Source organism: Chiloscyllium punctatum, chromosome 26, assembly GCF_047496795.1.
Source record: "Chiloscyllium punctatum isolate Juve2018m chromosome 26, sChiPun1.3, whole genome shotgun sequence".
Classification (NCBI taxonomy): Eukaryota; Metazoa; Chordata; class Chondrichthyes; order Orectolobiformes; family Hemiscylliidae; genus Chiloscyllium; species Chiloscyllium punctatum.
Genome location: NC_092764.1, coordinates 3,640,693 through 3,656,293, shown reverse-complemented (window position 1 = coordinate 3,656,293; position 15,601 = coordinate 3,640,693). Strand labels below are relative to the sequence as shown.

The 15,601-nt window shown below is 47.5% G+C and overlaps 1 protein-coding gene across 2 annotated transcripts in view; it reads right to left on the bottom strand.

Annotated features, from left to right (window-relative positions):
• gpatch1 (G patch domain containing 1) overlaps positions 1–15,274 on the bottom strand; it is a 52,500-nt gene extending 37,226 nt beyond the window's left edge. For both annotated transcript variants that reach the window (XM_072595781.1, XM_072595782.1), the window contains exons 1-6: positions 15,185–15,274; positions 13,354–13,491; positions 12,598–12,683; positions 11,437–11,597; positions 7,652–7,749; positions 365–423 (exon numbers count right to left, since the gene is read on the bottom strand). In XM_072595781.1, the coding sequence (XP_072451882.1) occupies positions 365–423; positions 7,652–7,749; positions 11,437–11,597; positions 12,598–12,683; positions 13,354–13,491; positions 15,185–15,245 (603 nt within the window). In that variant the 5' untranslated portion in view covers positions 15,246–15,274. The remainder of the gene's footprint in view (positions 1–364; positions 424–7,651; positions 7,750–11,436; positions 11,598–12,597; positions 12,684–13,353; positions 13,492–15,184) is intronic.
• Between the last annotated feature and the right edge of the window lie 327 nt (positions 15,275–15,601).

Genomic DNA, 15,601 nt, shown 5'->3' with positions numbered 1-15,601 from the left:
TGTCACCTAGACAGGGGACGAAACGTCTGCAACACAAATTCCCAGCTCGGTGAACAGAACCACAACACAAAGACAAATTTTCCATCAATGCAAAATTATTCATTTTTATCTGTCCTCTTGCTTTTAGTGAAGGGTGTAGTTGAATCACTGAACTTCTCTGTTCTTAACCATTCCAAACTTCTCACCTTTTTGATAACTATCTGTTGCATCATTCCTTAGGTATAGAGTGGATGTTTTTATATTTCTCCATACAAAGCATACCCTAAGAGCACATAACACAGCACTGCAGGTAATGAAATGCTAAACCATTAAAACTGCAAAATGCAGGGCTTGGACACACAACAGCTAGGGTGCTAAGTCATACCTGCGATCCATCTGAACCTTCATCAGGCAAGGAACACCCATACACTTTCACACCTGTCTCTGTGTGGCAAACAAAACAGAAACAGTAAGAGCAACGAGTCCTACATTACTGCATTACAATGGGAAGATACTTGATGTTCAGTCAGTAACTAGGGCCCTAGGGGTGGTCACTGCCTTGGGGTGAAGTTGAAGGTCCCAGCTCAGGTTGTGGTGCTGCAATTAGACCAAGACTCTGGGCCAGAGGAATCACAGAGGGAGTTCTTGCCCTGGTCATTGTTTCTTCAATGTAGACCATTAGTATTAGATAAGGGAAACCTCTTTACCCAGAGAGTGGGGAGAATGAACATGTTACCAAAGTGAGTAGTTCAGTTGAATAGCACAGATATATTTTAGAAGAATCTAGATAAGCATAGGAGGAAGAAAGGAACACTGCTGTTGAGAGGGACCTGTTGTCTTCCAGCACCACAACAAACGCAAGAATGGCAACTTTGAATCTTCACAATAATTTCTCCAACAGAAAAGGATGCCGATAGATTGGAAAATCAAATCCAATTGATTAGACAGTGCCATCGAGAAAACAGAGAACTAATCGGCTCCCAAACCTTTGAGATTGTGCAGAGAATGCGGCTCTGCCCTTGAATGGATATTGCTTCACAAATGAGTGAAATTAGATGCGTGATTATCTTAAATTGCTTTAACAGGTTTATTTGGAAGAACTCATTTTTGGATAGTTGCTCCTTCATCAGGTAGCTGTGGAACAGGATCATAAAACACAGAATTTATAGTAAAAGGTTACAGTATCATGCAACTGAAACAATATACCTGTATTGAACAAACCTAGATTCCTGTTAAGCCTTCTATCTTTTAGAATGGGTTGCAGATTTCAGTTCATTAATATGTAAATCCTAGAAATTCTTCCAAGTCACATTCTTGACATAACTTAAGGTTTTATTTTAAAAAGGGGACATATCTGCTCAGATAATGCATTAAAGGTGTGAGGTTAGAGTCTGTCTGTATTCCAACCTTGAGTCAGACAGGTTCTATTTCCAAAGTAGGAATTTATAAAATGTCACATGGACTGCAGACCATGCGCTTTTTGAGCAAAACAAAATCTACCATGCCTCGGGACAGCCTTGCCTGCAGTGTATGAGACAGGCAACGTCAGCGGAGTCGCGGGAGTACCTGCTGCATACGTGCTGGGTGTCCCCATGTGTAATGGCAGTATCCGTGTCGACACTGACACGTCTGGAAGTGGTTGCTATGACAGGGTTGTATGGTGTGGTGGTCGGTGTTGTCCTGAAGGCTGCACAGTTTGCTGTGAACAATGGCCTGGTTAGGGTTTGGTGGTTGTTTAAAGGTGAGCAGTGAAGGTGTGGGGAAGGTCTTGGCGAGGTGCTCATCCTCACTGATAATGTGGTACACACTGCGAAGAACATGGTGCAGTTTTGCCGCTCTGACGAAGTACTGGACACGAAGGGTACCCTTTCGATCGCATCCCATGTCTGTCTCCTGAGGAGGTCAGAACGGTTTCTCGCTGTGGCAATGTTGGACGTGGTGATCGATGAGCTGAGCATTGTGCCCTTCAGGTGTCTGTCACATTCCTCCCCATCTGAAGAGAGGGCTTGTCCGAAGGGAATGGCTGGTTTAACATGTTTCGGGTGGAAACTAGAGAAGTGTAGTATTGTGAGATTATCCGTAGGTTTGCAGTAGAGTGAGGTACCTATCCTTGATGGAGATGCAGGTGTCCAAGAATGAGACTGACACTAAAAGAGTAGTCCATCTGACAGTGGGATGAAACTTGTTGATATCACTGTGTAATTGTTTCAATGACTCCTCAGTATGGTCCACAGGAAGAAAATTAATGTATCTGATGTATGGTGCTGGGTGGAGGTCCTGTGCAGCAAAGAAGCCTTCAGAATAGGCAACAATGCAGAGTGGCTGAGCACAGGCTGATAGCCAAGTTCGGTACCCATGAGGATAGCCTCAACTGGGACCTTGGGGTCATGTCACTACAGTGACCCCAGTACACTATAGACTCGCACACAAGCAGGCGAAAGTGAGGACTGCAGATGCTGGAGAGTAGAGTTGAGTGTGGTGCTGGAAAAACACAGACGGTCAGGCAGCATTTGAGGAGCAGGAAAATTGACGTTTCAGGCAAAAGCCCTTTATCAGGAATGAGGCTGGGACCCTGGGGGGGGTGGAGAGATAAATGGGAGGGGGGTGGGGCTAGGTGGAAGGTAGCTGAGAGTGCAATAGGTGGATGGAGATGGGGGTGAAGGTGATAGGTCAGAGGGGAGGTGGGACAGGTCATGAAAGCAGTGCTGAGGTGGAAGGTTGGAACTGGGATAAGGTGGGGGGACAGGAAAATGAAGAAACTGGTGAAATCCACATTGATGTAATGGGGTTGGAGGGTCTCGAGGTGGAAGATGAGGAGTTCTTCCTCCAGGCGGCAGGTGTTGAGGGAGTGGTGATGAAGAAGGCCCAGGACCTGCATGTCCACGGCAGAGTGGGAAGGGGAGTTGAAGTGTTTGGCCACGGGGCGGTGGGGTTGGTTGGTGCGGGTGTCCTAGACATGTTCTCTGAAGCGTTCTACAAGTAGGCATCCTGTCTCCCGGATATAGAGGAGACTGCAACGGGAGCAACGGATACAATAAATGACGTGTGGAAGTGCAGGTGTAACTTTCACTCACACACACACACACACACACACTCTTACATACTGTGTGCAGTTCTGGTCGCCTCACTTTAGGAAAGATTTGGAAGCTTTGGAGAGGGTGCAGAGAAGATTTACCAGGATGTTGCCTGGAATGGAGAATAGGTTGTACAAGGTTAGGTTGAGAGTTCTCGGCCTTTTCTCATTGGAACGGCGAAGGATGAGGGGTGACTTGATAGAGGGTTGTAAGATGATCGGGGGAATAGATAGAGTAAACAGTTAGAGACTTTCCCCCGGGTACAACAGAGTGTTACAAGGGGACATAAATTTAAGGTGAAGGGTGGAAGGTATAGGGGAGATGTCAGGGGTAGGTTCTTTACCCAGAGAGTGGTGGGAGCATAGAATGCGCTGCCTGTGGGAGAGGCAGAGTCAGAATCATTGGTGACCTTTAAGCGGCAATTAGATAGGTACATGGATGGGTGCTTAAACTAGGACAAATGTTTGGCACAACATTGAGGGCCGAAGGGCCTGTTCTGTGCTGTATTGTTCTATGTTCTATGTACTCTCACAACATGCTGTCTTTCTCAAACACAAATCCCACACCTTCTTACAGGTTTATACTCTGTCACACTCATGCACACACGCAAACACACACTCTTACTCACTCTCTCCCTCACACTCACGCGTGCGTGCGCGCGCACACACACACACACACTTTGCAATTGCAGAATTATATTTTTATAAATTCCTACTTTGGAAACAGAACCAGTCTGACTCAAATTTGGGATACAGAGACTCTAATCTCACACCTTTAATACATTGTCTGAGCGGAGATGTCACCTTTTTTTAAATAAAACCTTAAGTTACGTCGAGAATGTAACTTAAAAGTAGTTCTGGGATTTACATATTAATGAATCAAAATCTGCAACCCATTCTAAAAGATGAAAGACTTAACACCAATCTAGGTTTGTTCAATACAGGTATGGCATTTCAGTTGCATGGCACTGTAATCTTTTATTACAAATTCTGTGTCTTGAGATCCTGCTCCACAACCACCTGATGAAGGAGCAGCATTTCGAAAGCTAGTGCTTCCAAATAAACCTGTTGGACTATAACCTGGTGTTGTAAGATTTTAGCTTTGTCCATCCCAATCCAACACCGGCACCTCCACATCTTAAATTGCTTGCATTCATGATCATTCAACAATTGTGGCTACGTGTGGAATCCCATAAAAATGTAGACATTTTTCATATTGGGTTATGCAAGCACATGCTGGTGAGTGCAGTCTGTACTCCAGATATTATGAGCTGAAGGAACACAGTGTCTGACTTGAGCAGCCGCACACAGACAAAAGGTCACTGAATTGTGAGGCTGACCAATAACTTTTTGTATGAGCAGTAGCATCCTCAAAAGGGAAACACTGCTCAAGTAGCCACAGCTTAGCAGAACTGTGAAGTGTCTTACTGAAGCAGCTTTTCCAACTTGGGGAAATGTGGCCTTCGTACATTTACCGTGATGAGTGCAAAATGAAGCTTCAGCAACACGTCTCTCCTTTCAACAAGATCTGACAAGAGAATGGAGGGACACACTAACAGGGTTATATGAACAGGGTCTGGGTGGAACAGAAATACCAGGATAGACTGTGCTCTGGAGTACTCTGTAAACCCCTAAGCTGAATAAGGTGGGTATGCTTTCTGTGGGTATACACAGTGTGAATGAGGCCGGCAAAAGCCCTGGGTTAGGTCCCCTCATTGAAAGGTTGACCCATCGCAGACACTCCACACCCTCCCAGCCATACCTTCACCAGACCGACTGCAGCAGTTCATCACCATCTCTTCAATGATGGTACGCCCTGAGGACAATGCATGCCAATTCTACAGCTGACCCTGAACAATGGCCTGGCTGGGAACATGCATAAATTCAGAGTTATTCCTTTACTCTGCACTCCTCACTCCTTTTAATAAAACTTCAGATTGTGCTGGCCTTCCCACATCTTTCTCTCCTTTCACAGAATTCTATATTTGGGCTGTCTTTCTCCTCACTTACATCCTGCAGTTTCTTCAGCCACATGCTTCAATTCCTCTGTTTTAATTTCCAAACCAAATAACATCATACTTAGCACATCAAATTACATCTGCCACCCACTGGTCCTAACTGTTGAAGAATTCCTGAAGTCTGTTACAAAACTCCATGCTGTTTGGCAAACCCATGACTCCAGTGGCCTCAGCAAATTTTGACATTGGTTCAAGCTGGCCATGCAGAACTGAACCTGTGACTGCAGGGGCACTGACCCCAGTGGGAGGGGCATGGTACCACATCCAATCAGATCATCTCTGAGCTGAGCACTGCCCTTTAACCCAAACCCCTGACCATCAACCTACTTTCAAACCAATTCCCTTATCTTCCATACAGCTGAAGATTTATAACAGGTTTATTTTGAGACCTCATCGTACAGTGCTGCCAGAATGGTACCAGTGACATCTGTTTGACAGAGAGTTGCTGTGATCTGGAATGCAATGGCAGAAAGGACAGTGGAAGCAGATTCAACGGGAACTGTCAAAAAGGGATTGGACAAAAACTTTAAAATGGGAAAAGATGACATTTCAGTGGTGAAAGAGCAGGGAAGTGAGGTAAATTAAACAGCTTTCTCAGAGAGCTGGCTGAGGTTTGTGCCATCCTTTCATCATGGTTTTCAAATCTTCCCATGGTTTTGGCCCATCCCTTTTTCTCTTAACATGTGACCTCAGAACACTCCAGGATCTCCACACACTAACTCTGACCCTCTGCAAATCCCTCATTTTAACTGAGCGCGTCATTGGTGACTACCTGAACCATAAACCTCCCATCCTCTCTCCCTCCCTTGAGACCCTCGTTCAAACACAGCTTTGAACATATTTATAACCATGGTCCGAGATCTCGACACGTGATTCGGTGTCACATTCTGGTTGATAACACTCGAGGTGAAGCAACTTGGAATGTTTTACTCTGTCAGAGATCCTTTCTAGATACAATCCCAGTGAAAGCCAATTGACTGTCCATCTACTGGATCTCCACCTTACAGACTCTTCCTCTAATAACAGCTCATACATACACTCCAAAAACTTTATTAATCCTCTTCACATTCTCTGGGCACAGATTCTAACGTCCCCTCCACCCCACTGTTGCATATGTTTGAAGTCCTACTCTAATTCCCTCTGAAAGGTGTCTGTAGTTAGCTGGTGGTCACCCCCAGGGTATCATCTTCCTGTTACCACTCTCTTTCAACTCTTTTGCCTTTTAATCTTTCCTGACTTCCACACCATCACAAACTTCCACAATTCTTTATCTGAAATCTGAAAAGCTCAGAGATCCAAAGATCTTTTCGTGAAGTTTGTTTCTCCATAACAAGGTTGATTGGCATGTAAACAGTTAACCCAACTCCACCCCCACTTGACCCACATCACTCAGATATGACATGGGGGGCATGGCCCAGCACTGGCAGGTGTCACCTCTGTCTCAGCTCTCGTAGTACTCACAGGTGCATCTGCTGTTTGGTCATTTATTTTATTTCACCAAGAAACCGTCACTTATTTCAAAATCCAAAAAATTCCAAATTCTGAAAACCAGCTGGCCCCGAGGGTTTTGGATAAAGGATTGTGTACCTGTACTTTGTTTTTTCTTCCAATGTTCCCCTTCCACGTGTCCAAAATCTCTTCTGTCTTTACCTTTTCCCACTTTGGAAGAAAGGCCATCAACCTGAAATGCTAATCCTCTTTCTCCCTCTGGAGGTGTTGCCTGATCTGCTGGGTATTCCCAGCAATTTGGTTTTTTTTATTTCAGACCTGCAGCATTCTGCTCTTGAATCACATTCCCACATTGAGAGCTCACTGCAGTGCACCAAGTTCAGGAATCCTTTCCTTTTGTGCACACACACACACACACACACACAGACTGTCCATCCTCCTTTTTATTGTCTACTGAGTGATACACAGCACAGTTCAGAAATGGAGTCCCTAAGAGGACTGCTTTCTCAATCCAATGCCCAATCCCTTCAGCAGACTATTATTTGTCAGCAGTTGATCAGCGGATAACATTCTATCCTCTCTAGGAAAAGCAATACCAAAAAGCTTTGGTAACAACCAGGTAAACTCACTGAGCGATGCTTGCTGGGAGATGAATATTGGTCAGGCACTAGGGACGGTTCTCTTGCTCCTCTCTGAAATAATTTCCAGTGATTATTAACTCTACTCAGATGGTAGACAGCCTTTTTAATGTCCCACCTGAAGGACAGAACCGCCAACCATTCAGCACTCCTTTCTGGGGTGAGATTTGAATGCACAACAACTCTGACCGAGAGGAGAGAATCGTATAAGCTCTTGCTGTCAAATAATAGTCTGTTAAGGGTCTGGGGGCTAGACAGAAAAACAATCCCCTTAGGGTGCCCCTTTCTGAACTGTGCTCTGTATCAGACCTTACTGTACCTTCCTGCATTACAACAGTAACTACGTCTCAAAGTGACAGTTGGAACTGTAAAGCTAAAGGACATTGTGAAGTTGTGAAAAGTGCTATAAAAATGCAAGTTTGTTTTAAACTCTAACTTGCTGAGGTTTGAAACTAGGCTGAGATAGAGCAGGGAAGTACTAGAACATTTCTCACCGGGCTGTTGCCTGCGAAGTTTCCTCTTCACACGTGGTCCAAGACCCTGGCCTTCCTTCCAGCCCATTTTCCGTAGTAATTGCACACCGATTGTTATCCTAGGTGAGAGTTGAGGCAGGTTATATCCTTGAATTAGTGAAATAATTCAATAACCTTCAGGCAGATCACAGCTGTGTCAATGAGATGAAGAACACAGAACATAGAACATTCCAGCACAGTGCAGGCCCTTCAACCCTCGATGTTGCACCAACCTGTGGAACCAATCTGAAGCCCATCCAACCTACACTATTCCATTCACGTCCATATGCCCATCCAATGACTATTTAAATGCCCTTAACATCGGTGAGTTTACTCCTGTTGCAGGCAGTGAATTCCACACCGTACTACTCGGAGTAAAGAAACTACCTCTGACAGCTGTCCTATATCTATCACCCCTCAATTTAAAGCTATGTCCCTTCATGCTAGCCATCGCAATTCAAGTAAAAAGGCTCTCACTGTCCACCCAATCTAACCTCTGATTATCTTATATGTCTCAATTAAGTCACCTCTCAACCTTCTTCACTAACACAAACAGCCTCAAGGCCCTCAGCCTTTCCTCGTAAGACCTTCCCTCCATACCAGGCAACATCCTAGTAAATCACCTCTGAACCCTTTCCAAAGCTTCCACATCCTTCCTATAAAGCAGTGATCAGAACTGTACACAATACCCCCAAGTGTGGCCGCACCAGAGTTTTATACAGCTGCAGCATAACCTCCTGGTTCCAGAACTCAATCTCTCAACCAATAAACGCTAACTTACCGTATACCTTCTGAACATGGGTGACAACTTTCAGGGATCTATATACATGGACACTAAGATCTCTCTGCTCATCCACACTTCCAAGAATCTGACCATTAGCCCAGTACTCTGCATTCCTGTTACTCCTTCCAAAGTGAATCATCTCACACTTTTCCACATTAAACTCCATTTGCCACCTCTCAGCCCAGCTCTGCAGCTTATCTATGTCTTTCTGTAACCTACAACATCCTTCGTCACTATCCACAGCTCCACCGACCTTAGTGTTGTCTGCAAATTTACTAACCCACCCTTCTATGCCCTCATCCAGGTCGTTTATAAAAATGACGAACAGCAGTGGACCCAAAACCGACCCTTGCGGTACACCACTGGTAATTGGACTCCAGATGAACATTTCCCATCAATCACCACCCTCTGTCTTCTTTCAGCTAGCCAATTACTGATCCAAACCGCTAAATCACCCTCAATCCCATTCCTCTGTACAATAGCCTACCGTGGGGAACCTTATCAAATGCCTTACTGAAATCCATCTACACCACATCAACCGCTTTACCTCATCCACCTGTTTGGTCACCTTCCCAAAGAACTCTAAGGCTTGTGAGGCACTACCTACCCTTCACAAAACTGTGTTGACTATTTCTAATCATCTCTATTTCCAGATGATTATAAATCCTATCTATTATAACCCTTTCCAACACATTACCCACAACTGAAGTAAGGCTCACTGGTCTATAATTACCAGGGCTGTCTCTACTCCCCTTCTTAAACAAGGGAATAACGTTTCCTATCCTCCAGTCTTCTGGCACTATTCCTGTCGACAATGACGACATAAAGATCAATGCCAAAGGCTCTGCAATCCCCTCCCTGGCTTCCCAGGGAATCAGAGGATAAATTCCCATCCCCGGCACAGGGGTCTTATCTATTTTTACACTTCCCAGAATTGTTAACACCTCCCCCTTATGCACCTCAACCCCATCTAATCTAGTTGCCTGTATCTCAGTATTCTCCTCAACCACTGTCTTTTTTTCATGTGAACACTGACAAATAGTATTCAGTTAGCACTTTCTCTGACTCCACACTCAACTTCCCACTATCTTTGATTAGCCCAATCTTACTCTAGTCATTCTTTTATGCCCGATATACCTATAGAAAACCTTAGAGTTTTCCTTGATCCTACCCGCCAATGACCTCTCATACCCCCTCCTCGCTCTTAGCTCTTTCTTTAGGTATTTCCTGGCTAACTTGTAACTCTCAAGCCCCCTAACTGAGCCTTCAAATCTAATCCTAAATAGGCCTTCTCCTTTCTCTTGACCAGAGATTCAACTTGCTTAATAAACCACAGCTTAATAAACCAACTCCATCCCTGCAATAGCTGGACCTTGAATAAGCTTCACATTTCAACTGTGCTCATGCCCTGCAGTTTCCCTCCCAATCCTATTCTTCCTCAATCTTGCCTAATGGTCTTTCCCCCAGCAATAATTCTTGCCCTGCAGTATATACCTATCCCTTTCCATCACAACAGTAAACATAACTAAATTGTAGTCACTGTCACCAAAGTGCTATCTACCTCCAAATCTAACATCTGGCTGGGTTCATTACCCAATACCAAATCCAATTTGGCCTCGCCCCTTATTGGCCTGTTTACATACTATGTCAGGAAACCCTCCTGCACACATTGAACAAAAACTGACTTGAACTATAGTATTCCCAGTCAAGATTTGGAAAGTTAAAGACCCCCATAACAACCCCCTGTCACTCTTGCTCCTACCAAAGATCATCTCAATATGATAACGGTGACACACTAAAAATCAGAGTGGACCAAAACATTACCTCCCCTCTGGCTCTCCAACCCTGCTCCAACACAGCATTGCTGCAGTTTGAAAACATCACATCCTAAGGGCTGCAGCACATTAATCACACATATCTCAACACCAGAGGTTTGACAAGGAACAAGGCCAGAAATTACAAGGACAGCGTAAAGAAATCAGGGTTGCATTCCCTAGAATTTAGAAGTTTAAGGAGTGATTTGATCAAAATTTTTACAATATTACACAGAATAGGTAGAGGGAAACTATTCCCTTTGGTCTGGGAGCTCAGGAATAGAGGCCATCGTCTAAAAGGTGGAGCCAGAACATTCAGGAGTGAAGTTAGGAAAAGATTTGACCCACAGCAAGTGGTAATATTTTGAACTCTTTTACCCAAACAACAACTGATACAAGATCAACTGTCAAAAGTTAAAAGATGTAGAATACAGGAGTTGGATCACTGAATATTGAGGGGCCAAATGGTTTCCTTCTGTTCCTATTCAGTTTTTTGTCCATGTCCTGTGATCCCTGGCAAACCAGCCAGACTTTCCGACCCTGAGCACTCTCTGGTGATCCCTGCAAAGTGAACACCTGACGAAGATGGAAACAACAGTGTGTTCACCATAACAACCCACGGACACACTCAACAGGACAATGTACAAGCTGGCCTGCAGCCAGAGGGAGAGGCATAAACTAAAGAATACAATCAGAGAAGCAAAGTAGCAAGTCTCCGCCCATTGGTCTCCTATTACTTGTGCCTCTTTATACTCTCAGGTGATCTCACTACAATAGATGGATAGATAAATATACATAAAGAAAAACTTTTATCGTCATAAAATGTTTGGCTTAAAGAGGTGCTTATATATTGTGGCTGACACTTCAACAGAAGGCTTATGTCAGAGGGGCATTTTCAACCCCTGTACCTACTAGTCTATCCTCCCTTGGTCAAACCCACACCGACTGGACTGTCTGCATTCTGCAGAGTGACTGCAGCAGCAGTGTTGGTCAGGCTGTGACAATGGAGCAATGAAAAAGATTTTCTTTGAGTTTTCTGGTCCCAACCACAGTTACTTTGCAATCATAGCCAATGATTCAGCAGAGAGATGAAGCCTATGTGATTGACAGCTGCTGAATAATGTTTACCTTCAACAGTCAGTCCCTCCCCTCCCCTCCCCCTCTCTCACTTTGCTGGAGCAATCAGGTCATCCAAGATGCTGGCCCCAGGAATGGGAGCTACCAGACTCGCCAAAGCTTGAGACCTCTCCCAGATCTTGTCTTTAGCCTTTGAGGCAAACTCATCTGTAGTTGTTATTCCTTTTGGCGCAATTCCATGCTCCTCGAGATCCTGAAAAACATTGAGAAATTCCCAGAATCTTACACCACAAGAATGGTCTGAGTGGTCCATCATGACTGTGTCAGGACTTTTCCACCTAGTCACCCTCCTCTGATCGTTCCCAAAAAACCTGCAGGTTTTAACTTTCCAAGTATTTCGTTGATTCATTTTCAAAAGTCACTTTTGAATCTTTATCTATTGCCCTTTATTATAGTAATCATTGAAAAGAACAAATTCTAATCAGATCACATTTTTTTTTGCCAATTGCCTTGAATCTGTGTCTCTGCTTATTGGCCCTCCTTGCAGTGAAATGGTTTCTCCTGTTTTACTTTAAGAATTCCACCTTCTCTCCCTCCAGGTGGAGCAGCTATCATCTGCCTGGTACAAAAGCCAAACCACTGCACTGTAAGGTCTGAATGAAACTAAATGTTGTCCCAAATTTATCCAAAACAAAATATAAACCAGCTCTTCCACTCACTCCTGTGAATACCAGAGTTCTGACTACCAATGGCACAAACAGAAATGAAGTTACTGTGGGCTAGACACATCGCAACATTCGAAATGCCACAATTGGTTTGAATGGTATTGAAGATTAGATTACTTACAGTGTGGAAACAGGCCCTTCGGCCCAACAAGTCCACACTAACCTGCCGAAGCGCAACCCACCCAGATACATTCCCCTACGCCTAACACTACAGACAATTTAGCATGGCCAATTCACCTGACCTACACATTGTTGGACTATGGGAGGAAACCGGAGCACCCAGAGGAAACCCACGCAGACACGGGGAGAATGTGCAAACTCCACACAGAGCGTCGCCTGAGGTGGGAATTGAACCCGGGTCTCTGGCGCTGTGAGGCAGCAGTGCTAACCACTGTGCCACCGTGCTGCCCATAATGATAGGTTTAACAGGCTGAATAGCCTACCCCTGTTCCTATACTCCTAATACTTCACCAAGTCTCTCTGGACATCACGATCCACCCAACTACAGTGAAACCCCTTGTGAAGTACCTCTTCATCCATGAAGTGCTCGGGATTGAAGACTTGCTTATCTGCCTTTTGCTGCCGTGAGGATACAAATGTCGAAGGCGTCCATCCTACAGCGACAAGAACAAGTTTCAACCTCCTGGCTAGCTTTCAATGCACAGCTGAAAATGCATGACACACAGGATACCACAGAGCCCACAGTATGTGACATGCAAGGTAAGGCACAGGCCCAGTACATCACACCCTCTTGATGGCCATGCTGTGTAAAACAGCTTTATGAATTCAGATGCAGGGTGTGTAAGAGCAGTCCCACTACAAAGGAATGCATGTTGCAGCCAGCTTATCCAAAGTACTAACATAAAACAGCAGACCTGACGGGCGGCCCTGTGTGGACAGCGGGTTCACTAATCATAGCAGTTAGCAGAGTGCAAATTCAGCAACACACACGCAAGATACCCCTGAACATGTTCCCCAACTCCTAGGGGTACCTTGCCCAACAGGGGGCAGTCCCTGGGCCATGTGCATGCCATCTGGAATCCCCTGGAAATCCCAAAAAGAAAGAAGCACATGCAGATAAAAGTAAAGCTTTTTGATATGCGCCTGTGACCATGAACTGCAGTGACAGAGGATGACATTTCCTTTAAAACAGTGGAACGTTAAACCTGTTTGTTGGAATTGCTGCTCAGTGCCTCAATTAAAATAGCTATGGAATCTCAAAATTATTTGTCGCTTACAGCCAAGGAACTGCATTTCATAGAATTGCAAGAGAGATTTTCTTACCTTCTTTTGAGCCCACTGAGTTGAAATACCCAGCAGAGAATCCCCCAGTGAATGCCCCATGAAAGCGTTTGTATCTCCCCTTCTCATCTCTGACTGTCTGCTCGTGCAGTGGAACTGGGTTCTTAGTGGACTCATCACCTGAGCAAAGAAAAAGTCTACTTTAAAACTTAACAAGTCTTAATTCAAACGTTGTCACGTCCTGTTGACAATGTCACCTTGTTCTAGTCCAGATGATGTTAAGTCTCACTGAGGAACATCAACCCAAATCCCAAACATCACCACTTCTCATGTCTTAGAAGCAGGAGTAGGCCATTCAGCCCTTTAAACTTCTTCTGAAAAACACAATGTTTTGGCCTCAACTGCTTTCTGTGGCACAGATTTCCACAGGCTCACCCCTCCCTTCCACATCTCAGTCTCAGTGCTAAATGGCCTACCCCATATATTAGGAGAAAGTGAGGACTGCAGATGCTGAAGATCAGAGTCGAGAGTTATGTTGCTGGGAAAGCACAGTTTCCCGATGAAGAGCTTATGCCCGAAACGTAGATTCTCCTGCTCTTTGCTCGGATGCTGCCTGATCTGTTGTGCTTTTTCAGCCACACAACTACCCCATATATTAGACAGTGACCCCCTGGTTCTGAGCTCCCACTCAGCAGAACACCCAAAGGCCAAGTGATGGGTGGACGGATAGTCCGGTCTCAGACCAGGACATGTAACGGAGTGGAGCGGTTGGATCCAGCAGTGAATGGGGATCAGGGATTGTCGGCTCTGATGGAAACCCCATTAGAGCCCAGGCCTGACTCCCAATGACCATTTGTCGTGCCCCTGGATTTCCCCCAGAGAGGGTTCATTAACACCCCCTCCCCGACTGTCCCCGGGGTGTGTACCCCCCCCCCCCCGACTGTCCCCGACGTGTGTGCCCCCCCCCCTCCCCGACTGTCCCCGGGGTGTGTACCCCCCCCCCTCCCTGACTGTCCCCGGGGTGTGTACCCCCCCCCCCCCCCCCCTGACTGTCCCCGGGGTGTGTACCACCCCCCTCCCCCCGACTGTCCCCGGGGTGTGTACCCCCTCCCCCGACTGTGTCCCCCCCCACCCCCGGTCCCCGACTGTCCCCGGGGTGTGTACCCCCCCCCCCCGCTCCCCGTCTGTCCCCGGGGTGTGTACCCCCCCCCCCCTCCCCGACTGTCCCCGGGGTGTGTACCCCCCCCCGTCTGTCCCCGGGGTGTGTACCCACCCCCCCCTCCCCGACTGTCCCCGGGGTGTGTACCCCCCCCCCGTCTGTCCCCGGGGTGTGTACCCCGCCCCCCTCCCCGACTGTCCCCGGGGTGTGTACCCCCCCCCCGACTGTCCCCGGGGTGTGTACCCCCCCCCCTCCCCGACTGTCCCCGGGGTGTGTACCCCCCCCCCCTCCCCCCCTGTCCCCGGGGTGTGTACCCCCCCCCCTCCCCCCCTGTCCCCGGGGTGTGTACCCCCCCCCCTCCCCCCCTGTCCCCGGGGTGTGTACCCCCCCCCTCCCCGACTGTCCCCGGGGTGTGTACCCCCCCCCCCTCCCCGACTGTCCCCGGGGTGTGTACCCCCCCCCCCCTCCCCGACTGTCCCCGGGGTGTGTACCCCCCCCCCCCCTCCCCGACTGTCCCCGGGGTGTGTACCCCCTCCCCGACTGTCCCCGGGGTGTGTACCCCCCCCCCCTCCCCGACTGTCCCCGGGGTGTGTACCCCCCCCTCCCCCCCTGTCCCCGGGGTGTGTACCCCCCCCCGACTGTCCCCAGGGTGTGTACCCCCCCCCCCCCGACTGTCCCCGGGGTGTGTACCCCCCCCCCCCCCCGGGGATTTACCCTCCAGTGGATCTAACGCGGAGCCAAAATAAACAAAATCCTCATCGTCGTCCGCCGCCATCTTGGATGTTGAGTCACAGGTCAGAGTTGATCGCGTGTCAAATACAACCAATCACAGCCAAGGGACCGTGATCACGAGGAGAATACGTCAGTGATTTAATATCATTGTATTCCCCACTGAAACCGAGACCCCGCCCCCGGGACACAGAGACCCCGCCCCCGGGACACAGAGACCCCGCCCCCGGGACACAGAGACCCCGCCCCCCGGGACACAGAGACCCCGCCCCACAGGACACCGAGACCCCGCCCCGGGACACAGAGACCCCGCCCCCAGGACACAGAGACCCCGCCCCCCGGGACACCGAGACCCCGCCCCCGGGACACTGAGACTCCGCCCCCGGGACACAGAGACCCCGC